This window comes from Apostichopus japonicus, chromosome 16, assembly GCF_037975245.1.
Source record: "Apostichopus japonicus isolate 1M-3 chromosome 16, ASM3797524v1, whole genome shotgun sequence".
NCBI lineage: Eukaryota > Metazoa > Echinodermata > Holothuroidea > Aspidochirotida > Stichopodidae > Apostichopus > Apostichopus japonicus.
Window position 1 is genome coordinate 5,872,947 of NC_092576.1, and position 24,720 is coordinate 5,897,666.

Here is a 24,720-nt window from a genome sequence, read left to right on the forward strand (position 1 = left end):
TGATGGAAATGCAATGTGGAGATGCTATTCTGTTTGGGTAAGGATGTTGTTTTAACTGTAGTTGAATGCAAGGCAAAATTCATTACAATTTCATATGATGGTTCTATGTTCCTTAGACTTAACAATTTATACATTTTGGACTGGAGAATGGAACTTGGTCTGAGGGAAAAATATACTACAACTTTCATTTGACATGGAACAAGGTAAATGTCTTTTTTTCTTCAATTACAGACACGGTTGTCTCATCAGATAAGTGCCAGACTCCGCAATATCTGCAATTGGGAAAGAAAGGTTTAATATCATGCAACTTTCCTGGTGGTTTATATGGAACAGTTTGGTACAACTCGTCCAATTTGACTAGCGAAGATCGACAACTAATTTCCAACAGAGAAAGTTTTGTATTTGAACCCGGATACGAGTCGGGAGAATACAGTGTTCAACCTGATGGATCTCTTGTTATCAACAAAGTTTCCACCAAACATAATACTTATTTCGTTGTATCAACATTGGCGACTACAGAAGATGATCCAATCGTTGAATATGTCCGTGTAGTTGTCTACGGTAAGTCGTTTTCTTTGATAACAACATGCATATCTGTCGAAACACTGAACCGAGTTCAGAGTTTGGAATGAAGAGGTAGAGCACAATGCAACGTTGAATACACAGAAAAAAAAAAAATAAGAGGTTCAACATTTCGACTGGCGCTTGATAGAGCCCGACGAAACACGTCATAAGCATAACTGAGGTAGATTCCTTCCATAAGTTTTAGATACGCGCCTGTTCGTTAGATCTCCGAACCCTTTTCTGTACATCTCTCTAGCTCATGCAAATATTCAACCTCAAGTCATCCTCTGATAAGAGAACAATCCAGCCAATGACCAATTTTACCCCTACTATTTGGAGATTTCTTCTCAGAAATCGTTTGCGTTTATAACGAATAAAAGCTTGGTAAATCACATGCATATGCCCAGCATTGGGAGGGACTAATTGTCAGGTAAGGGTTGGGGGTGGTGACCTTTGTAAATGTGGTGAATGTGTCTGGCAAACTGATGGAAATGCAATGTGGAGATGCTATTCTGTTTGGGTAAGGATGTCAATTGCATGGTATTGTTTTAACTGTAGTTGAATGCAAGGCAAAATTCATTACAATTTAATATGATGGTTCTATGTTCCTTAGACTTAACAATTTATACATTTTGGACTGGAGAATGGAACTTGGTCTGAGGGAAAAATATACTACAACTTTCATTTGACATGGAACAAGGTAAATGTCTTTTTTTCTTCAATTACAGACACGGTTGTCTCATCAGATAAGTGCCAGACTCCGCAATATCTGCAATTGGGAAAGAAAGGTATAATATCATGCAACTTTCCTGGTGGTTTATATGGAACAGTTTGGTACAACTCGTCCAATTTGACTAGCGAAGATCGACAACTAATTTCCAACAGAGAAAGTTTTGTATTTGAACCCGGATACGAGTCGGGAGAATACAGTGTTCAACCTGATGGATCTCTTGTTATCAACAAAGTTTCCACCAAACATAATACTTATTTCGTTGTATCAACATTGGCGACTACAGAAGATGATCCAATCGTTGAATATGTCCGTGTAGTTGTCTACGGTAAGTCGTTTTCTTTGACAGCAACATGCATATCTGTCGAAACACTGAACCGAGTTCAGAGTTTGGAGCGAAGAGATAGAGCACAATGCAACGTGGAATCCACAGAAAAAAAAAACAATAACAGGTTCAGCATTTCGACTGGCGCTTGATAGAGCCCAACGAAACATGTCATAAGCATAACTCAGGTAAATCCCTCGCATAAGTTTTAGATACACGCCTGTTCGTTTGATCTCCGAACCCTTTTCTGTAAACTTCTCTAGCTCATGTAAATATTCAACCTCAAGTCATCCTCCGATAAGAGAACAATCCAGCCAATGACCAATTTTACGCCTACTATTTGGAGATTTCTTCTCAGAAATTGTTTGCGTTCATAACGAATAAAAGCTTGGTAAAGGATTCCTCGATGATCATCACATTCTCCTATCATATCTCGTTATCATGTTTCAGACATGTCTCCCTTTAGCTGACAATAAAAGAAGTCATCGGTGTTTTTTTTTCATTCATCAATCCATCCCTTTATTCATCTACTCACTCACTCATATGTTATTAAACAAACGATGAAAAAAAGAGAAAAGTGAGACTCTGTCCGCATAAAAACCATACACAAGATCAAATATTCTCATGTGATTAGTAGCTTACTTTAATAGAGTTGCAATGGTTCAACAGTGTGAAAAGTTACATTACTGAAATACCATTAGCACTGAAGCCACTTTCATAGTGAGAATATATATCTAACCGTCTAACTACACTGCATCACATTAAGACCCTATAATGAAGCTACGAATAAATATAAATAACATGCAGTGTCCACCTGACAACTGGATGTCATTTGGTAATTACAGTCGTTAACATACTGTTTTCAGTTAATCATCTAACTATAATATCTTTGTGAGGAACAAGCTAAAGCTTACATTTCCTATTGAAATATTTAACAAAGAGTACCGACTTCCTTGCGCCCTTTAATTGTTAGTAAACCCAACACAATTAATAGTAGACCATATAAACATGCCTAATACTTTTTGGCTGGACACTATTATTGTAATACGTCTTTCTTTTCACAATTTGCAGATAAACCACCTGAACCGTACCCAACCATTGATGCTACTGGATGTTACCAGAAATCATTATGCTTTTTAGAACTAAACGCTGCTTCAAGTTTAAGTTGTAATGTTTTACGAGTAGGTGAAGTATTAGATGATTTGTCATGGAAGTTAAGAACTTACACTGGGGATGGACAGATCTCTTCTCAGTCGAAATCTGTAACGACCAGTGTCAATGAATTACAATCTTACCATACTGTTGTGAATATTTCGTTACAAACCTCTCTCTCATTACGTGTATTCGTCTGTGCAGCGAGAAGCGATGTGTCTGAGGTAGGTAACAATGAATCTACGATACTGGTTGAAAGCGGGACACTGGAAGCATCTAGCCAACATCTGCTTGTAACACCTAATGAAAAAGTGGTTATGAACTGCGGGAAAGATGTGTCATTCTTTGTATGGAAAAAAGTGGGTCAGACGGAAGAAATCATAGCTTTTGGAACTAAAAGTATGAGTGAAGTTATGATCCCTGATGGGTTCACATTGCAAAATAGCTGTCTTGTCATTAACACGGCTGGAAAACCTACCCTGGGCACGTACACGTGTGTTTATAGCACTGACGGTGTAACAACGAAATTTACATCAACTGATGTAACTCTTCAAGGTAAGATCGAAGTTAAAGTGCGAACCTTCCCAATTACTATTTATTTGCAGGTTAAATTATATGTGGTGTGCCAGTTTACTTAGTAAACCTGAACTTATAGAATGTTTTTCTTGTTTTGATTTGGAATTGAAGGAGAAGTGTTGCTGATAAAGTGACTTAGTATTAATAATAACTTATATGTACTTTTACTTTTATAAGGTGTATAGTTTTGGATACCGATTTGATATAAACCCCTATATATCATCCACATGCATGTTTGGGCTACCATGATCCTATTTAACATAGCAGTGTTGATATTTTATCTGGAGATGATGTCAACTTGTATTTGGAATTGTTGTTATTCATATTTTGACCATTTCTCTTGGCATTTCAGAGGAGGAACGACGAACTGGTTGGATTGGTGTTGTTGTGTTCTTTGTGCTCTTGGTGTTATTGATTTTCATCGGAGTCGTCCTCTATCGATGTAAAGGTAATTTACTGATTAATCAGTAAATATCAATCTTACTCTGAAGTATCTAATAGACTCCTGCTTAATTGACTGATTGATTTTCGGTTCTGGTTTCTTTTGCACTCAGGCTGTTGTCGAGGCTTACTTAGATAACTCTAGACTGTGAAATGTTTTCCCGATCAGGTATCTCTGCTTAATTTATATTTAAATACTTCGAAGCCATTGCAAATAAGTGATTCCTAAATATCCGATTCAGCCTTTCCTTTCCCCACTAACGGCTATTCCATGTTCCCATCATTGATAAGACATTGTGTTAACTCCGACTTGTAGAATGAGGGTAGGGGTGGGGGTCTTCCATTACAATAATAGGGCATTCCCTGCAGATAACATCCCAGGTACAGTACACTATCATGAGGAGGGTCTTCCATTTCAATAGTAGGGCATCCCCTGTAGAATACACCCCAGTACACCATAACAAGGGAGTCAGATTGCAACCGCGTACAGTAGCATGAGGGGTGGGATGAGGGTCTTCCATTGCAATAATAGGGGATCCCATGCAGATTACACCCCCCTCCCCCCATAAACTATAATGCGGAAGACCTTTCATTGCTAGGGTATCCCCTGCAGATTGCACCACTCGTACACTAGCTTGAGGGGTGGGATGAGGGCCTTCCAAAGCAATAATAGGGCATCTCTCACATATTACATCCCCCATATACGTTTGATTAAGCCTCTCCCAGATGTTCTTTATGACCTCTTAACCCTTCCTGGTATAGAATCCGGGAAATGTTTTCCTGTGAGACATGTTCTTTCACGTGATAAATATGAAATAGCATATAGATTTTTTAAGCTATTGACCAGAACAAAAATGGCTGCATAACTTATTCGTTAAGACACACAGTCCAAAATCATACTTTAGTCAATACTTTAGTCAACGAGGTACGTTATCAACATGTAAGATTATTACATTAAATAACATTAATATATAAAATAAGATAAATAGATGGAAAAGCATAGATTATTTTATGCTATTGACCAGAAAAAATGGCTGCATAACTTCTTCGTTAAGACACACGGTCCAAAATCAGACTTTAGTCAACAAAGTATACGTTATCAACATGAACGATTTAAATATGAAATAGCATAAATCGATGAAATAGCATAAATAGATGAAATAGCCAAAAAGATGAAATAGTATATATAGCATAGATGAACAGAAGCAATAGATTAAACGGATGATTAAACGGAAAATTAAACAGATAAACAGATGAAATGAATGAAATAGATATTAAATAGATGAAATAGATGAAAAAGATGCAATAGGTGAAAAAGATGCAATAGGAGAAAAAATGCAATAGGTGAAAAAGATGAACTAGATAAAATAGATGAAATAGATCAGAAAGATGAAATAGATCGAATAGATTAAATATATGAAATAGATCCGATAAATTGGATAGATTGGATAGATTTGATAGGTTAGTTTGATTAGAGAAATTATAAAAATATAGAGAGATTAGAAATATTAGGTATATTGAAAAGATTAAATTGATTGTGCTATTTAAACGTTACTATACATGAACATGCTGACATAAAACTAGGCAATTAACAGAGCAGATTCGTTTACAGAGTATTTTAAGTCTCACCGACTGAGAACAAGTCGTGCTTTGGGTGTGTTCCTATCATCAGCACTATAACAATGAGATGATCACTTTGTATATTTATGCATCATTACCTTCACATAAAGAGTGGTGCAGGTCATTTCTTTAGATCAGAGTTCAAGTTGTCAATGCAGTTTCTGTGAAAACGAATGACTCACATCCCACAGATCTCAGGCGTCAAGTTATGTACATAACTATATATTATCTTACCTAACGTATGCCGTTTGAAACTTGTGTCTTAATTATTAATACTTTTATTTTCGCTGTCAGAACTACAGCTTGCATTACTCAGATAAGTAATACAGTTTATATCTTATCTACAGTAGAGCGTAATTCCAGACAAGTATGGAAAATATCACAACAGCAACTACTCAATCCGGGGGAAAAGGTGACAGAAGAAAAATTAAAAGGTGTGTAAGCTATCTATATTTAGTTGATTAATTCATGGATTATTTACAACTTTCAATAACTGTGTATTTAATTTTGATGTAAGAAGCGATGCTTTCTCAGTTTGGATTAACAACTTTTCCTGTAATGCACCTGCATATAAGTTTAACTTAAAGTGACCCAGAATGAAATAGTAACAAGTATAATGTTGCTACTCATAAATCGATTTTTGGTTTCGATAAATATCGTAACCTTTGCATTCATGATGGCGTATGTGTGTATGTATGCCTATGTATGCGTTTGTGAGGCCCAGCTTGTAAACAGGATATCTCAAGAAGGGAAGTTGGACCAACTTCATGTTGTAGATGCACCACATTGAGTACAAGAAGCCTATTGTTTTCTGTGTCATTTGGGGTAACCAGGGGTCAAAATGTGGAAACCTTGTAAACACAATATCTCAAGAAGAGAAGCTTGGGCAGACCTCATATTTGGTGTGTAAACGTACCACATGGAGCACAAGAAGCTTATTGTTTTCTGTGGAGGTCAAAGTTGATTAGGGTTACTAAGGGTCAAATTGTGAAAACCTTGTTAACGCCATAGCTCATGAAAGGAAGATTGGGCAAACCTCATATTTAATGTGTAGAAGTACCACATTCAGTACAGGAAGCCTATTGTTTTCTTTGGAGGTCAAAGGTCATTTAGGGTCGCTAGGGGTCAAATTGTCAAAACCTTGTAAACACAATATCTCAAGAAGAGAAGGTTGGACCAATTCATATTTAGTGTGCAGACGTACCACATTGAGTACAAAAAGCCTAAGGTTTTTGGTGTAGGTCAAAGGTCATTTGGGGACAACAGGTCAAATCGTGACAACCTTGTAAAAATGATATTGCAAGAAAGGACAGATCTCATATTTGGTTTTTAGATGTACCATAGTAAATTTAAGGAGCCTATTATATTTTTTGGTGGAGGTCAAAGGTCATTTGAAGTCAGCAAATGCCAAACATTTACTTCACGACCCTCTTACCTGTCTTTCCACACTAACACATCTTCCTAAACATAATATCGTAAGGGAAGCTTGGACAGATCGCATATTTGATATGTAATTGTACCACAATTGTACAAGAAGCCTTCATGTTGTGGGTGGAGGTCAATGGTCGTTTGAGTTCACCAGGGTCAGATTGTGAACTCACGTTTTACAAAATATTTCAACAAAGAAAGATGTTATATTTAGTATGTTGATGTATCTATCACATTAAGTGCAAGAAGCTTGTTGTTTAGGTCAATGGTCATTTCAGGACAGCATGTGTCATTGTGAATGTATTGTTTGTCACATCGCACTGCTTTTCACTGTATTACTAATATCAAGTATGTTGTACACCCTCACTATACATTACGTCAGATCCATGCAGAAAATAGCTGAATGTTACATCATCGAAACCATTATTCATTTTTGCATTCTGGTTATTTTTTCATTTTAAAGAGTGGTGTAAGAAAGTTATAATTTGGAAAGACGATACTCGAGATACACATGATGGGATAGTGGAGAGGTTGAAGGAAGCATCTGATAAACAGGTGAATTTTTTTTTTTTCAAAGACTTACCTTACTTTCGATAAAGTGTGAAAAAGCAATATAGAAATGATGTGGCTAAGCTTGATGTGCTTTTGTCAAACCATGATAGGTGATGGCAGGATCTGAAAATATGAGGCATTGAGAATAAATGTGACCGATACTTATAGTTGCATTCATTATTTCATTTTATCTTGTTATAATTTCAAAAAAAAACATTAGCTACACTATCGAATAGGTTAATGTGTACATCTAACAAGTGATTGTCCAATATATTAAACCGTTTCAACATGTCGTCTTAATTCCTGATGTTTCGATACATTGGGTAAAATAATGGACTTCGTAAACGCAAACGTGATGTTGAATAACTATCATGAAATATGTAAATTTGTTGCATATTTGTGAATATAATTTGTAACATTCAAATGCTAAAGTTTAAGGCGGTTAAGATGTGAATAACATGTCAAACAACTGTGTTAAATGAAAGAAAACTTTTTTTGTGGCACAGAGGTGGGCCATTTTTCTTTGGTTACCGTTCATCTCCATTGGCCAATAAACCTATTACTTCCCGATCCACAACATGTTTGGGGCTTACTTATCCAAAACTAAACCTACAGGCATTACGTAATTAAATAGAACCATCGAGCCAAGAACACCAGCTACACTAATATCAATATCACTTACTTAGCTAATTTGAGACAACTGTCATATTGCAATTTTCAGGTTTCATGTTAGGATTTATTTTACACGATAAGACACACCTTAGATTGCTATAGAAATTGTAAACTATATTCCTGTTGGTCAATCCTTGAATTACTTTGTAACCCATCCAGATAACTAATGCTGATAATTTTTTGAGGTTCCTCATGCATGATTCTCAAAGTTATTATGTAGTTAATTTCTTGAATAGGTTGACATTGAATGGATTAAACTGCAAGACAGCTTCAAGTCAGTTGAAGATAACGGAGAAGCTGTTAATCTAATCTCTGGAGCAGTTTTACCTCCGCTTAACAATTTGAAAAACTTGGAAATTGTAAACAAGAAATGGCAGCAATTGGACATTACCGAATGGATAAATATCCTGAAATATGCATGTCACGGACGTAAACCAACCAAGATCATGTAAGCATAGTTATAATGATCAGTCGGCTATTATTCAGAATGTCCGAGTAAGAATTACATTTAATTTACCAACTTATTGAAATGATTCCTGTTAGAGTATATCTACATGTGAAGACGTTTCAGCAACATGTCGCACCATATCGTGCTTACTTACACATAATATATATATTTAGCGAATTGATTGATTTATCTACCAAAGAAATACGGTGGTGTGCTCCTTCGTTTGAGCAGGCTGAATCAGATGTGAAATGGAAACAAAAAATGATATTAAAAACAAGAATACTTGAAAAACTTCTTTGGGGACCTAATAATAATAAGATTAATGGACCCTTTTAGTGTATCTAATTACAACAAACTGACGAATTTCTACAATTACTTCTCACAGGATTGAACTCATTCTGCTGCCGTATGACTTTGAGAACAAGTTGAGCACGTTAAAAAAGAAGCCATGCGGTAAGAATGCAGTTTAACAAATTAATCTTTACAAATAAATTGATCTTTACAAGAAACTGTGGATGAGGTGAAATGTAGTTGTGTAAATGATTGGAACTACACGATTAAGAACAACGACTAATGCGTTTATCAATATCCTGTGTTCAACAGGTTTGAGAAAAATGGAGATTTGTTCACGACTTTATCTAAATTCGTAAAAGCCACTTACTTAACGACTGGTAGATGAGCGAGTCAGTTGAGCTTAACAATCAGTTGAACAGATTATATTAACATTTCTATTGACCTCATGACTGAAAAAACACAGTCCCAGTCCATTGTTTAATCCTAAAGGGTCGCAACCAAGCAAATTGCTTTCATTTTTGTTCAGTTGATATTTTCGTCATATATGTTTTCAGGTTCTAGTTATGGGTTAAACTTTTGTTTATTTCAAGGCTTTTAAAATAAGCTTGGATTGTTATGTAAACCTGGGTGCAACTCGGATGGATATCAGATCATTAACAAATTTAAAAACTATGTTCTCCAAAGAACAATGCATCTTCCATTGGCTTCTTCTCTTCCTATTGTTAGCATATAGGCAGTACACCGAGAGTTGACGACATGCACAGTCCCATGTGAAAGGGGGTTCTAACAAATTTGAGTTGTGAACAGGACGCCAGTAAATTTTAATATACTTTAATATACAGAATATTACTTGTGCTACAAATACAGATGGCACAATTCATCTCTTTAATCGATAATTACTAAGTTCATCAATTATCATCCTCAAAAAGTAAATAAATGATACATGTCCGAATGCAGTATAGACAAAACGGTCTTTTACTAAATGTTTTACATGTTCAAGTTTTCATAGATACAGACTAAAGAAAATTCTTTTTACGGTCTCTTTCAGTCGAGTGGCAAACTTGTGTTATATCTGCAGTACTGAGAATGAGTTACGAAAATGAACAGTGGGAGGTATGTCCTGGTAACATTATGTTATATGAAGATATCAATTTTAAACACACTTTTACATAGTAGAAGAAAAATAACATGGTCAAATCCATTGGTTTTAACCTTAACAACACCCTTCATGTTCTTACCAAGGTCTTCTTGCATACATATAAAGCTACATAATATTAACTCATCATAAGTTATTTGTTTATTCACACAGAGTATTGGACCACGTCCTCTGAAATATGAAGAATATGAAAAGATCGTAAGTAAACATTACTTAATAAAATATCTTTCAACCCAGTGCAAACAAGAATGTGAACAGTAAAAGTCAACAACACTAGATTCCATACAACGACTCTCACATTTTTCAAGTTTGGCCCAATCATGTTTTACATCTGGAAAAGGGGAGGGCGGTTGCATCACGGCTTTTAAGATAGAACATAACGTTTAAGTTCTGTATTAAACTTTTGTGTGATTGCCGTTGGTGAGCATATACTGCACAATATACGAACTGTGTTAGTAAATAAATACACAGAAATAAGTTCATTTCCATTTTCAGGAGAAAAAAATTGCATGCACCTTTTCTCTCCGTGTTAGGTTTGCATGATCTGTGTATTTGGGTGATAATATTGAACTTCATGTCCTACACTTGTATTGCAGGTAGAGAGGGCAAATGAAGAAATGGTAAGTGAAAGGGTAGATTTATTATCTCATTATAAGTGGAAATCATGCATGTAACTTTCATCAGATTAATTTTTCCAATTATTCTACAAACAGGGAATTATTCTGTAGATGTTGTGGTAAAATTGGTAAAAATATCAAAGAAAAGATTGTACGTCAGACTTAAGTGTAAGGATTTGTACATGTGTTTACAATTTGAAATGTGTATGCCACTTTCTTCTATTCAATTATGTGATCCATAATATTTGGGTTGGACGAGATATGGGTTTTTAGTGTATAAATCACTACACTTCTGCCGCTCTCTCGTTTTTCCTTTCCACAAATTGATGTGATCTCAAAAGACTCCAGGGATGGCAGTTGACTGGTGGGCTGGTCTGACGGGCGTTAGTCCCCCCCCCCCCTCCTCTTGGTCCTGCTAAAAGACGGTTTTGTAAAAATATTATGGAGCAAAAATAATCTTCAGAAACTAAAAACAATTTTAACCAGTCAATACTTGATCAGGCTTATATTTTCACAACGAGCATAGCTTCATTACACATCGGTACTGCCGTAAAATAAATGCCCGTTTTAAAACCGGACTTAATTAAAAATAATTAAATAAATAAAAATAAATAATTAAAGTAAAAATTATCGTCGAATGATCTCATTATGTTACAAATGCATACTTGATAAAATATCATTTTCTCAAAATTTCTATGTATACTTTTCGTTACCGGACATGCCTACACTGTCATACTTAATACCTGCCTTAGGGTACGTAACTTTAAACCTTACTTATTTGCTTGTTACACAAGCCGTCGAGGTATAGTTGGGATGAGTCTAAATATGTAATCATAATATTGGCGGAGATAGAACATATTTTGAAATAACCAATTGTCGTTCTTTAAAGTCGACGTTTTGAGATTAAGGGACGTAATTTTGAGAAAATTTTTGAAAGTTTGAGGTAAAGTCGTTTAAATTTGCAGAAAAATAAACAGTCAAAAGTTTGAGAATATAGAAGTTTCATGTAAAATAGTCGAAATTTTGGAATATAACTTTGGTAAGAAATCAAACAAGAGGTAAAAAAATTCGATGAGATCGTCATTTTGAGATGAAAAACAGAAATGTTGGGTATTACAACTTAGACTTCCGAGAAAAAAGCTGAAATTATATGAACAAAGGCGAAGTTTAGGGGTGAAGCAGTCACAATTTAAAGATAAAATGTTGAAGTATACCATCTGAAGTGGCCTAACGAAGCATCAACAAAAGTAAACTTAGTCTAGCAACCAAGGGCGGCAGAACCGGGGGGGCACGTGCCCCCCCCACTTTTCCTCAGGTTAAAAATGTGACCTTTTTCTACATAAAAATTGAGGTGTCTCAAGTTAGCAAGAGGCCAGGGAACCAGAATGAACACTCGGGAAGGGCCGTTTCCGGCCATCTGAGGGGTTTGTAAAACCAAAAATTTTCTTGTACGCTCCGCGCCAACCAATGGTGGCGCTCTGCTCAGATAGTCGTGCATATAACTTTGCAAATCCTTGCTACGCCCCTGACTTTTAATGAATTTCTGTGGGTCAAACTCAAAGCTATTTCGAATGGGACAAATTTGTTAAGATATTAACATAATCCTTGTTTCCCAATTTGCACATTGGATATTGCAGTGCTAGTATATATGAATATTTCCCTTGAAGGGGGGGAGGCGTTGATGGAGTGATGTGTATACGCAAATAAGATAATACAATAAGAGTTATAAAGGGTACTAAATATAAGGCTGCATCAGTCCAATCGAGTTTCTGCAAAGTGCCCTTTGATGTCGGTGCCCCCCCCCAGATTAAAAGTGCTTCCGCCGCCCTTGCTAGCAACAATACCCAAACTGGTAACTGGTTATGATTCTCCCCTCCCATGCAACTGCCCGTACTTTTGATAGCGCCCCTATACGTACATCACTGTCCGTTGCTGTTAAGTTTGCCTTTGACTTCACAAAGGAAAAACTTCGAGAAATCTTGGTCATAGTCCCCTGTTCTAAAATGGGATCCACCGTTCTTGGACTCACGCGTAAGAGGTAGTATACTTAATTTGATGCCTTAACTGGTTGTATTCTATGACACGTGATTCCATTACATTACCTGTACAAATTGCAACAAATTATATTTTTACTGCAACTAGTATTTTTAGGTATAACTGTGTGTAGTAAAGTTGGTTAAGATGTAAATTGCTGTGTAGGCAAGCAATAAATACCTGCTATGTATTTGCTATGCATAGGAAAAAATTGCTCCTAAGAAATATATACTGTTGTTAAACACAGAGTGACACAAACCTTAAAATGCATTACTACATGGTTAGTGATGTAAAATCACAGGAGTCAGAGGTAACTTTATAGAAAGAAAAGCAATTGGAAGAATTAAGTGCTAGAATATATACACTATGAAGCATTGCCTACACACCTGTAATATTATTTGGAATTCTCGATTGGTGTAGACTTTATAAGATGCGTTAGGAATCCTTTGTCTCAGAAATAACACATACGCATTTCCTGATCAAGGAGTTGAATTACAAATAGGTTTTAGGGTTAGAGAGGAACGACGTTGCTCATTGCAAATAGTGATATAAATCCTCTGATATGTCTAGACAGTCTGATCAATGAGTGAATTCTCTTTCAATCTGTAGAATAAATTGTGTTGAGAAAATTGGCAGAAAGTTTTCTTAATGTTGGAGGGATTCACAAATTATATGTACATATAAACAAATGCTGTATCAATCCTAATTTCCGGAAAGTCGAAGTACAAACAAATAGTGTGTGTGGGAGGGTGGGGTGGGGGTGGTTACAAATAATGACTTTAACAACTGATTTGTATTAACTAGAAACGTAGACGGGAGGGGAGCCGACTGAGGCCTGGGTGCAAACATGATTGGGGATGCCCTCATTGCCCTCCCCAACCCTCATGCCCTCCCCGTCCCCTTGATGCTGCCACTGCGGTTATGACTTTAAATGGTAGATATATTCACAACAAGGTAGTGTGGTTACCATGGTGAATTTTATATGATAACATGGTAGAACACCAATCCTAAACTCATGCGATTACAACATTGTTAAGCTGAAAGACATTTAAGTTAGATCATTTTATAATTCATTGTATGTGTTGACTTTAAAGGCAATGTGAATTATAGAATAACTCAAATCAGATTGTAACGCACGGTTTCAATGTTTATAATGTTGTGTTTTGCTACATAAAGCAAGCTAACTTTCTTTGTTCATGTTGATCATATTCCATATTTTAATGTTGTATGTGATAATATTCTTACCCATTTGTTGCTTTTCAGACCGACCAAACAGAAGTGTAAGTCTTTAAACTGCGATTCAATTATGTACTTTATCCGAACTGATAAACCGTGTTCTATATAGATTCAGAGGTCACAACATCATATATTATGTGTTGTAAACAATTTCTAACAACTAAAAGTATACCTCAATACAACTGTCGTCATCTGTCCACAAACAATTAGCTACAATACAATTGTCGTCTGTGTACAATTAGTAAGCTATACAGTACTAATGTCGTTATTTGTGTACAATCAGTTAGCTACAATACAATTGTCATCTATGTACAATCAGTAAGCTATACAGTACTAATGTCGTTATTTGTGTACAATCAGTTAGCTACAATACAATTGTCGTCTGTGTACAGTCAGTAAGCTATACAGTACTAATGTCGTTATGTGTGTACAATCAGTTAGCTACAATACAATTGTCGTCTGTGTACAGTCAGTAAGCTATACAGTACTAATGTCGTTATGTGTGTACAATCAGTTAGCAACAGTACAATTGTCGTCTGTGTACAATAAGTAAGCTATACAGTACTAATGTCGTTATGTGTGTACAAACAGTTAGCTACAATACAATTGTCGTCTGTGTACAGTCAGTAAGCTATACAGTACTAATGTCGTTATGTGTGTACAATCAGTTAGCAACAGTACAATTGTCGTCTGTGTACAATTAGTAAGCTATACAGTACTAATGTCGTTATTTGTGTACAATCAGTTAGCTACAATACAATTGTCGTCTGTGTACAGTCAGTAAGCTATACAGTACTAATGTCGTTATGTGTGTACAATCAGTTAGCTACAATACAATTGTCGTCTGTGTACAGTCAGTAAGCTAAACAGTACTAATGTCGTTATGTGTGTACAATCAGTTAGCTACAATACAATTGTCGTCTGTGTACAATAAGTAAGCTATACAGTACTAATGTCGTTATGTGTGTACAAACAGTTAGCTACAATATAATTGTCGTCTGTGTACAATCAGTAAGCTAAACAGTACTAATGTCGTTATTTGTGTACCATCAGTTAGCTACAATACAATTGTCGTCTGTGTACAATCAGTAAGCTATACAGTACTAATGTCGTTATGTGTGTACAAACAGTTAGCTACAATATAATTGTCGTCTGTGTACAATCAGTAAGCTAAACAGTACTAATGTCGTTATTTGTGTACCATCAGTTAGCTACAATACAATTGTCGTCTGTGTACAATAAGTAAGCTATACAGTACTAATGTCGTTATGTGTGTACAAACAGTTAGCTACAATATAATTGTCGTCTGTGTACAATCAGTAAGCTAAACAGTACTAATGTCGTTATTTGTGTACCATCAGTTAGCTACAATACAATTGTCGTCTGTGTACAATCAGTAAGCTATACAGTACTAATGTCGTTATGTGTGTACAATCAGTTAGCTACAATACAATTGTCGTCTGTGTACAATAAGTAAGCTATACAGTACTAATGTCGTTATGTGTGTACAAACAGTTAGCTACAATAAAATTGTCGTCTGTGTACAATCAGTAAGCTATACAGTACTAATGTCGTTATTTGTGTACAATCAGTTAGCTACAATATAATTGTCGTCTGTGTACAATCAGTAAGCTATACAGTACTAATGTAGTTATGTGTGTTCAATCAGTTAGCTACAATACAATTGTCGTCTGTGTACAATAAGTAAGCTATACAGTACTAATGTCGTTATGTGTGTGTAAACAGGCTCCATTTCCTGTTTATAGTCAGTAAGCTGCTGGCTTCACATTTTATCCTTTTACTTAAAATATTCCATCAGAACAGAAGTTCATTGTCTCTTCTGCAGTTTTTGTACATAAATTTAGTGTCCATTAGCATGTGGGTTGCCTCTTTACTACAGGACTCCCTTGTTCTTAGAAAAGTTGGCACCAGCATTGCTGTGGTCAGAGTTTTTCTGGTAGCAACTCCAATCAGGAGATCTTTTAAGGATGGTTTAGAGAAAGTTACTTTACTGATTGGGTACTGTATCCTTACTCCAATTTGGCCCCTCCCTTTAGTTAGACAAAGAAAATGCTGGGTGTGCCATGTGGCTTCAGAGCACCTTAACCCCCCAAACCATGAGGACATAGGATTTAGTATTGTAGGAGAATTAGATACGAAGTTAAAGTTTTTATATCATATATCTGAATCTGTTCCTGCTGAATGAATTTCAATTATATACACTCAAGAAGCCTACTGTAACTGTAAAATACAAATTAATTGCTAATCTCGACGTTTCCTGATACTGGTCACCATTGGAGTCTCCCAGAAGCCTAGCTCTCGGCTATTACAGGAACTACAGTACCGTTCACATTAAATCGGCCGTGGCATCGTGTATCGTGATGCCCTTATCTTTTTCTATCGTTTTCTATCGTGAAACCTGACTACTGTAAATTTTTTGTACACGCTACCACGATATAACGATATACCACGATCACACGCTATATCGTGATACCAAGCCTTCACGATAGCAAACATGACTGCTACATTCACGCTAACACGTTATATCGTGAGATCGTGATTTCAAGCTGAGCGCAACACAATTCGTAACTTCGTTTGGGCTTTGGGTTTTTATTATTCACGCTATTTCGTTAAGTCGTAATATGGTGTATCATGAAGTTCCTACTCTACTGTGCGAAAATCGATCTTTACAGGAGTTCCGCCTTGGAAACTTTTTGATGTCAGCTCACAACTTTACACGTTTAACTTTTTATTTAACAACAGTAACGTTACGTACGGATAGCGACTTTTCTGTTACTAGTAGTGTTAGTTGTAGATTTTATGTTCCACGTTACTTTGAATAGTTGGCAACATTTTGAAGAATATTAAAGTACTACTAAGCCTTTCTTGTGTTAATTTTTTATATAATTTATCGTTGGTTCGAACAGAATGAAAAGGGAAAAAAATTCCACCCCAACAACTTTGAAGCAGGGCCGGTTAAAAACAAAACATCTTCATCGTCCGCGCAAGGGGCCTCCCTTTTCCTGATTCCCGAGTCTCTATTCGGATTCAAGAAATCTAACTAACCTTAAAAATTATTTTGTTAAGGTTGCCACATATTCCAAACTAGTATTAGCGCATGAAAAGAAGAAAAACGTCAGCCTGTTTTTTTTTTCAGATCTCAGTACGAGAAACATGTATTTTATTTGGATAATAGAAAAACTTTCTTTAATGTGGTTAATTAATATTTTCCTACCCTAGATATTATTTGATAAAACCTTCATGAAAACCGACTTTTTAGAAAATGGATTTTGAAGCTCAGTCAACAATTTAAAAAATGCTTACCGTTAAATACTGGCGTCAAAAATACATTTCGAATTTATTCCAATAAAGATCCACAAAGGATAAAAATGCGAAGAACAGCTTACTAAATAGAATTGAAACTGCATGTACAGTACATGGTCATTTTAAGTATCCAAATACTATACAAAGAGATCGAGTTCACCGAAATACCCCTTTTCCCTACCACCTGAGGAAAAGCGTTTTTTATAAATTATAGTACCATACAGTACTTAACATTTGATACAAAAGTAACATCTACAACAACTTCCCAAAATTTGTATGTGTCACAATAGGTTAAGTTTTAACCGCACAGTACCATTAATAATTTGCATATTACATCAAAAGTTACACTCGGGCGTCCAGATGGCGGGAAAATGTACAATCATGTACAATTTGTTGTGTCGTTCCCACGGTGCAATGAACTTGGGCAAGTTGCCAAGTTCGAATGTCGTTGACCTACTTATGTTCCGTAAACAATGTCAATGGGAATAATGTTATAAAAACTTGTGTTTTTTCCATGTGTTATATATACAGTACTGATTTCGCTTAACTCCCGTTGAAAAAAAATCAACGATCGATAACAAAAGTTAAAAATCGATAAAAAAAGTTGAAAATCGGTTAATTTCATTGACAAGATTTAGACTACTGCGGGCACGGTTGTCAACGAAGTTTCAACGAAATTTCCACGAAAGTTATCGCGATCAAAAACCGCAAAGGTAATTCTAGACATATCAAGGTTGTGACTTGCGTAGAATCCTTAGTGTAACTACAGCCGTTTTCAGACTCTACCAGAAGTTGCCGAGGAATATTACAAACGTTGCAAAAGTGTGATTGTATATAAGACGGAGTAAGTTCTGTACTAGGTGTTTGAAAAATGATTTGGCTAGGATAATAAAAACTAGTCTTGGTCGATCGTAACAAGCACATTCTATGACTCTAAAGGCCCGGTCACACTATACCGATTTTTTATCGGAATACTACCCGATTTTCCCGGAGGAATCGAAACAGCCTGTTTTTTGTTCGGGTCTTCTAGCCACAGTGATAAAGGACCTGATTTGCTATCTGTTGAGCCATTCCGATGTGGAATAGCCCTCTCCTAACTTTTGATATTGACTCCGTTTCCTTTTATCGGATAGCTATCCGATTTCTCTTCCGATTTTTATCGTTTTTCGATGTGACGTCACTTCAGAATGTAGTCAGTTCTAGAACCCCTCAGATTTGAAGTAGGTATTCGAATATTCCACTGCATTCATTACATTCGCTACCACAAACCTCACTCTTCGGCCTAAACTCGGAAAAATCGGACCGTATTCCGATAAAATATCGCTGTTGTGTGACCGGGCCTTTAAGCTAGTATTAAACTAGGATAAGTTTAAGTTAACTCACCAAGGAACGCAGTGTCAGAAAAAACAAGAAAAAAATATCAACAATGAAACAGTCGTAGCTGGATATTAAAGAGATCTTTATTCCCAATAAATTCCTGTTACTTGACGTACTACAGTACCGTTTACTACAGAACCGCACTCACTTTCAAACTTTTCTGAGAGCGCATTCCGTCCAAAAAATCTCCCCGACATCAATGCACGCAAAAAAAACAAAAAAAACAAACTGTTATTTTCCCCCTAACCCGTTACTGTAAGTTGCCCGCGAAAGCAGATGGACTGCCCTGGTAAGGTCGCAGCCTGGGTCTGGGCCACCTGTAGTATGCTGCTTACATGTGCATTCCCTACCCTGGATATCCCCACCGCCAAACTTTTTTGAAAGGCTTAGTCCAATCATAAACTTGGCTTTGTCAAATTCACGCCTACCTTATGTTAATTAGCATAGTATTTATCTTCGTGGGGGGTTTAGCACTGGCTGGCTGCCTCTAGAAGCAAACATTATTTTACCCCTACTGTTCGTAATGGAATGGATGTTATCTGTTACTTAGTTAATTGAAAACCAAATATTCATTCATATATATATAAGTAGAACAATCCAGCAGGGATAGAAAGTTTATCTTGAATGAACCAATCAAAAGTCGTGCTATTAATAAAACTTGAAAACACCTGGCCAGCAAGAGAGTTGCAAACAATTGTTTCCATGACTACTAAGAAAATAAAGCAGTGACTTGGGGCCCACGTTGGGTAGATTTCTGTGGAAAATGAATATATTTTCATTGCTTATTTGAGTATTGTATATTGGGAAGAGCTGATCAAACATTACTGGGGAGGGCTTTCAACTGGCCTGACGGCTTTCAACTGCCCTGACGGCATGTATAAGTTTATTTTAATGAGTAGGGGAAGTTTTTATGAGTCTCCCGGTATGCGTCACATGAGAAGTTTTGTTTTTCGGTTTTACCATCGTTTTTCAAGTGGAACAACTCATAAAATCATGTCAAATGAAAATAATATATATTTGAATATCCTTCCTTAGTTTTACTAATAAGGAATGCTTGATAAGGCATGCAATGCATCGTTCGAAAATGTAATTTTAAAGTAGAATTGAAAATGAACGACATAAAACAATATCTGTGAAGCGTGTGGAGCACAACTTTGAATATTCGTTGTGAAAGAAAACATAATGAAGGATGTTTACTGCGTAAATAAATTTCGCGGAACTGGTACAGAGAAATTACGTACTGCAGCTTACGTCAGAGAAGCTCGTAAATGACACAGGTGGATAGAGCGCATCAAAATTCGGTTTAGGAAATCCCTTTACAGCCGACAAAAGTCGATGTCTCCTTCCGTTTTCGAGTTATAAGCGATTTTGTATTTTTGCGATATGGTTTTCAGTATATTTTCATTGAATAAGGGCGTTTTGTTGTGTGTGTTTAAATAAGGGTGTGACCTAACAGATATTTCGCTAACCGTTTCACCGTATCGCCTGCCGGTCGGTTAAACGTTTAAACGCCGTTTCCCGATCGCGGCTTTTTCGACGCACCGTTACTGGACTTTTAATGAAAATAGGACGTTATGAGTACAATAATTAAGGTTTTCTTTTCCAGCAGGTAGCAATTCAGGCAGCAAGACAACGATCAATGTATGTTAATTACTAATTAGGCCCAATAATATTGCAAACCTTTCGTGTAATAATAATTGCCTAACACACATGATCAGTATTCGTGGTCTTCAGAAGTTCAGATCACTGAATTTATATAACTCGGCCTTCGGCAACGTCGTTAACTTTTGAAGAAAAAAAAAACAATATATTTGTCTATCAATCACAAGATTTTAAACAAAAACTCGCATAAATTAGCAAACTTAAACACCTTTCCTACTTACTCATTAAAAGTCATGTTAAGAAAACAAATTACGCACGCACGTGTTGTGCGATGGGTTGTAAAAATCAAGCTGAAACTGGTTCGAGCAGCCTCCGATTTCATTTTCTTTCTCTTGTGTCACATACATGATACAGTACCTTACATTTGATACAAAAGTTACTTCAAACAACAGCTTCCCAAAATTTGTGTCGCAATAGGTTAAGATTTAACCACGCTGCGCAGTACCATTCATAATTTGCATATTACACTCGGCGTCCAGATGGCGGGAGAATATAACATCATGTTCAATGTGTTGTGTCGTTCCCATGGTGCGATGAACTTGGGCAAGTTGCCAAGTTCGAATGTCAATGACCTACTTATGTTCTGTGACCAATGTCAGTGGGAATTATGTGTGTAAAAACTCGGGTTTTTCCATTTGTTATATATATAGAAGTTTTTCCGTAAGCGGAGCGAATTTTAGGGCGGCTCGTTGATTGTGAGGAAGCACTTATCTAAGCATCAATATTTGTGAAAAAATATCGTAAGTTTTTCATTTTCATTCATTTTCTTTTGTGTTTGCCGCAATCGCGCCCGCAATGCATGCACAGCATCATATCATGTGTGAAAAAATGGCTGTACACGTGCGGACCTGAGAGAGCAAACTGGCCTTGGGTTGTTAATGTTATGACGGTACTTTCTAGAACGGCCATTTGCGTCTTTTGGGGTCAACATATTTTCACACGGGGTTTTCACCATGCCATTGATCGATGTACACGGGTGATATGTCGCAAATATAAACTGAGAAAACGAATTGACGACACTATCATCATGAGCTCATGACTATTGGCCTACTACTTTAGTTATATTAAACACATTATTCATGCCTAAAACATCGTTTTTCTGTTTTTATAGATAGTTTGCAGTACATTACTAAGTTCTTTACATATTTTAAAATAATTTTCATGTTTAAAAGTAAACAAAATAGAAAAAATAAAAAGAGAAAACGCCTTTTTGAAAAATGGAAGCGTCCTCGCAGAATGGGCGGGGCATCTTTATTTTGCTTCAAGTTACATGTTTTCGCTCAGAAACAAAGTTTCATACTCCAACTCTAATAAAAAACCAAATTTACATCTCTAAAAAATAACTATTTTTCGTAATCTGCAAGTAAACCAAGTTTATATGTCCATTCATTGTTATTTAAATGGTTAAACAGCACTCTAATTTATCTGGAAGGGTGCCTCGTGGTACATAGCTTTGACTGCATTCTCTCTTACGTCCTGGCGAAGTTAAGACTTATGTCACTGTGTTTGGGGTTCACAGTTAGAAAACGTCCCCCGTCAGTTTCACTACATGTTTCTTTGAGTGTCACTACTCATGCAAGTACAGGAATGCTCTTGAGAATATTCCTGCCTTCAAACGACTGTTTCCAAAGTCTAATCAATACTAATAAACGAAGTTGCTCGTTTTCCGACGTTTCGCGTAACCACACATTGACCTTCTCTTTCGTTTAAAAAAGAATTTCAACGTATCGTTGAAAATTCCACGAAGGAAATGACTGAAATAACCAATCGTTAAAATTCGGGGAATTTCGATAAAAATCGGGGAATTTCGATGACAAAACGTGGAAATTCGGTTATTTTCCTTTTAACGAATTTTAACGGGAGTTAAGCGAAATCAGTACTGTATATATATATAGAAGTTTTACGTAAGCGGAGTGAATTTCGGGGCGGCTCGTTGATTGTGAGGAAGCACTTATCTAAGCATAATATTTGTGAAATATATCGTACGGTTTTTCTTCAGAAAATATTTGTGACTAGTATTTTCTCAATGTATTAAGAAGGGTGACATACCCTATGTTCCGACGTCTCTATGTTCCGACGTCTCTTTAAGTTCCGACAATTTTTTTGGACTCTAATTTTTTGAACCCAATTTTTTTCTGGGGGGGGGGCTCAATTTTGTTAGACCCAAATTCTGTCTGACTAATTTTTTGGGGGATTCAATTTTTTTCGGACCCAATTTTTTTGGGGACTCATTTTTTTTTACCCAAATTTTGTCTGGCTTAAGTTATTTTTTTGGGGGGGGGGACTCAATTTTTTTGGACCCAAATTTTCTTTGTGGAATCAATTTTGTTAGACCCAAATTTTGTCTCACTAACTATTTATTAGGGGGGACTAAATTTTTTCGGACCCGATTTTTTTTGGGGGACTCATTTTTTTTTTACCCAAATTTTTTCCGGCCTAATTTTTTTTTTTTGGGGGGACTCAATTTTATATGGACCCAATTTTTTTTTGTGGAATCAACTTTTTTGGACCCACAATTTTTCTGACCTGATTTGTTTGGGGGGACTAATTTTTTTCGGACGCGCCAATTTTTATTTACGAAACAAAAAATAAAAGGGCCCAGAGTTTTTTATGACCCAAATAGTGCTTGTCCGAAAAAAAATTGGTCATAAAAAATTTTAGAGTAAAAACAATTTGTGTCATCAAAATATTTTGGTCCAAAAAATTATGGGTCTTAAAAAAATTTGGTCCGAACTCCGAAAACATATTGGTCAAAAATATTGGTCAAAAGAACTTCAGAGTAAAAAACAATTGTCGGAACGTAGACACGCCGGAACCCATAAAATATACTGGGTCTACCCCTAATCATTGCATTTTGAGCGAATGTGTATTTAACTACGTTACATGATGCTTAAACACATGTTTGAACAAAATGAAAAATTCAAGTATTACCACATAAATATTCAAAAAATATACTTTTGTTGCATGGTATGAAGGATTTGGTGAAACTAAACATGTCTGGACTGGTTTGAAAATTCTACGAGGTTCGTGATCAACTTGACCGTCTAGTATTTTCAGAAAGTAAGGTTGCTACCATACAAAACTGTCCGGCCAAAAGCAATTAAATGACTTTATGACATTTAAATAAAAAAATGCTTCTAACAGAAGTTATGACCAATTTTGTATAATTATTAATGTGCGCGTCAATACGGGTTGCCATCAGGATCATATCGATTACTGATGCTATGCAAAAGAAACTGCTTATTTGAGCATATCTTATGGTGCGGAAAAACATTCTTCAAGCAAACAATTTTCTCGAAAATCTTGCAAAATTCGATCGTGAAAACAATGTTCAAACATACTAAAGTATGCCACCCTATGCATCCCGGACGGTGAAAAAGCTACTGTAGGGCTATATTCAGCGTTACAAATGCATATTAACCCTATCGTAACATTTGGGACGATTTGCTAGTACAATTAAAGCCTAGGCTGATATTCTTGCATACAAGAAGTTCAGAACGAATGTTTTGTTCGAACTGAAAATATTTTGCGACCGCTATTATTTTTAAAGAAGGGGTTTGTATGAAGGAGTTTGGATGAGTAGGCCTACAGTGTGTTCATTAGGCGTATCGTACTAGTTTTGCGATTATGAAACTTGTATGTCGATTGACACTTAATTTTGGTGACGCACCAAACTTTTTGATCAGAATTTGCAATAAATCTATTGCACATTGCGTTTAATTGATGATTTCATCTACTGCGGGAAGAAGCCTACCCCAATTCTTTCAAATCACGATGGAACGATCGATCGTTCTGCAACGTGATTCACGCTATAACGATAACATCACGATAGTATACAGTGCCAGTGAAATGATGCACACATTATCACGATATTACGACCACGATGCGACGCACGATATCACGTTAGGTACTTGCTATAGGCGTAATGGAAACGATATCACGATAGACTCCTCGAGTCTCCTCATATTTTGTCACGATACACGATGCCACGGCCGATTTAATGTGAACGGTACTGTATACTATTCACTTTCCATCGCCATCTCGTGGAAGGATCTTTAACCATTCTTTCTGGAGAACACTAACTTTACTTTGCTTTTATTTACGGCCCGCCATTGATGTCCCTTTGGAACTTTGTTTAATATACCGTGCCTGGATTCTATTCCATTTTCCTGGATTCTATTCTATCTCGCCTGGATTCAACTCTACAGTATCTCCCCTGGATTCAACTATACAGTATCTCGCCTGGATTCAACTCTACAGTATCTCGCCTGGATTCAACTCTATTTTCCTGACGGCCTGCAGAATAATCTATTTCCCTTTGGTCGACCCAATGGACTTTAATTCATATTACATTCTGTGCCTTTATATTGTCTAAGGATTTGTTTGTGTGTGTATGTGTGTGTGAGTGCAAAGTGGCCACCGGTGAGCAAACAAACTGTAAGTTAAATCATTCCTTTATTTTTCATTAGACTGGACCCCGCATTTCAATACTCTCCTACCCAAGTAAGAATA

General features: G+C 36.3%; 1 protein-coding gene across 1 annotated transcript in view; it reads left to right on the forward strand.

Annotated features, from left to right (window-relative positions):
- The window catches only part of LOC139983225 (uncharacterized), a 99,607-nt gene that overhangs the window by 38,008 nt on the left and 36,879 nt on the right, over positions 1 to 24,720 (forward strand). The window contains exons 6-13 of the mRNA XM_071996630.1: positions 232 to 561; positions 1,293 to 1,622; positions 2,691 to 3,326; positions 3,700 to 3,795; positions 5,756 to 5,842; positions 7,300 to 7,391; positions 8,297 to 8,508; positions 8,894 to 8,961. Coding sequence (XP_071852731.1) covers positions 232 to 561; positions 1,293 to 1,622; positions 2,691 to 3,326; positions 3,700 to 3,795; positions 5,756 to 5,842; positions 7,300 to 7,391; positions 8,297 to 8,508; positions 8,894 to 8,961 — 1,851 coding nt within the window. The remainder of the gene's footprint in view (positions 1 to 231; positions 562 to 1,292; positions 1,623 to 2,690; positions 3,327 to 3,699; positions 3,796 to 5,755; positions 5,843 to 7,299; positions 7,392 to 8,296; positions 8,509 to 8,893; positions 8,962 to 24,720) is intronic.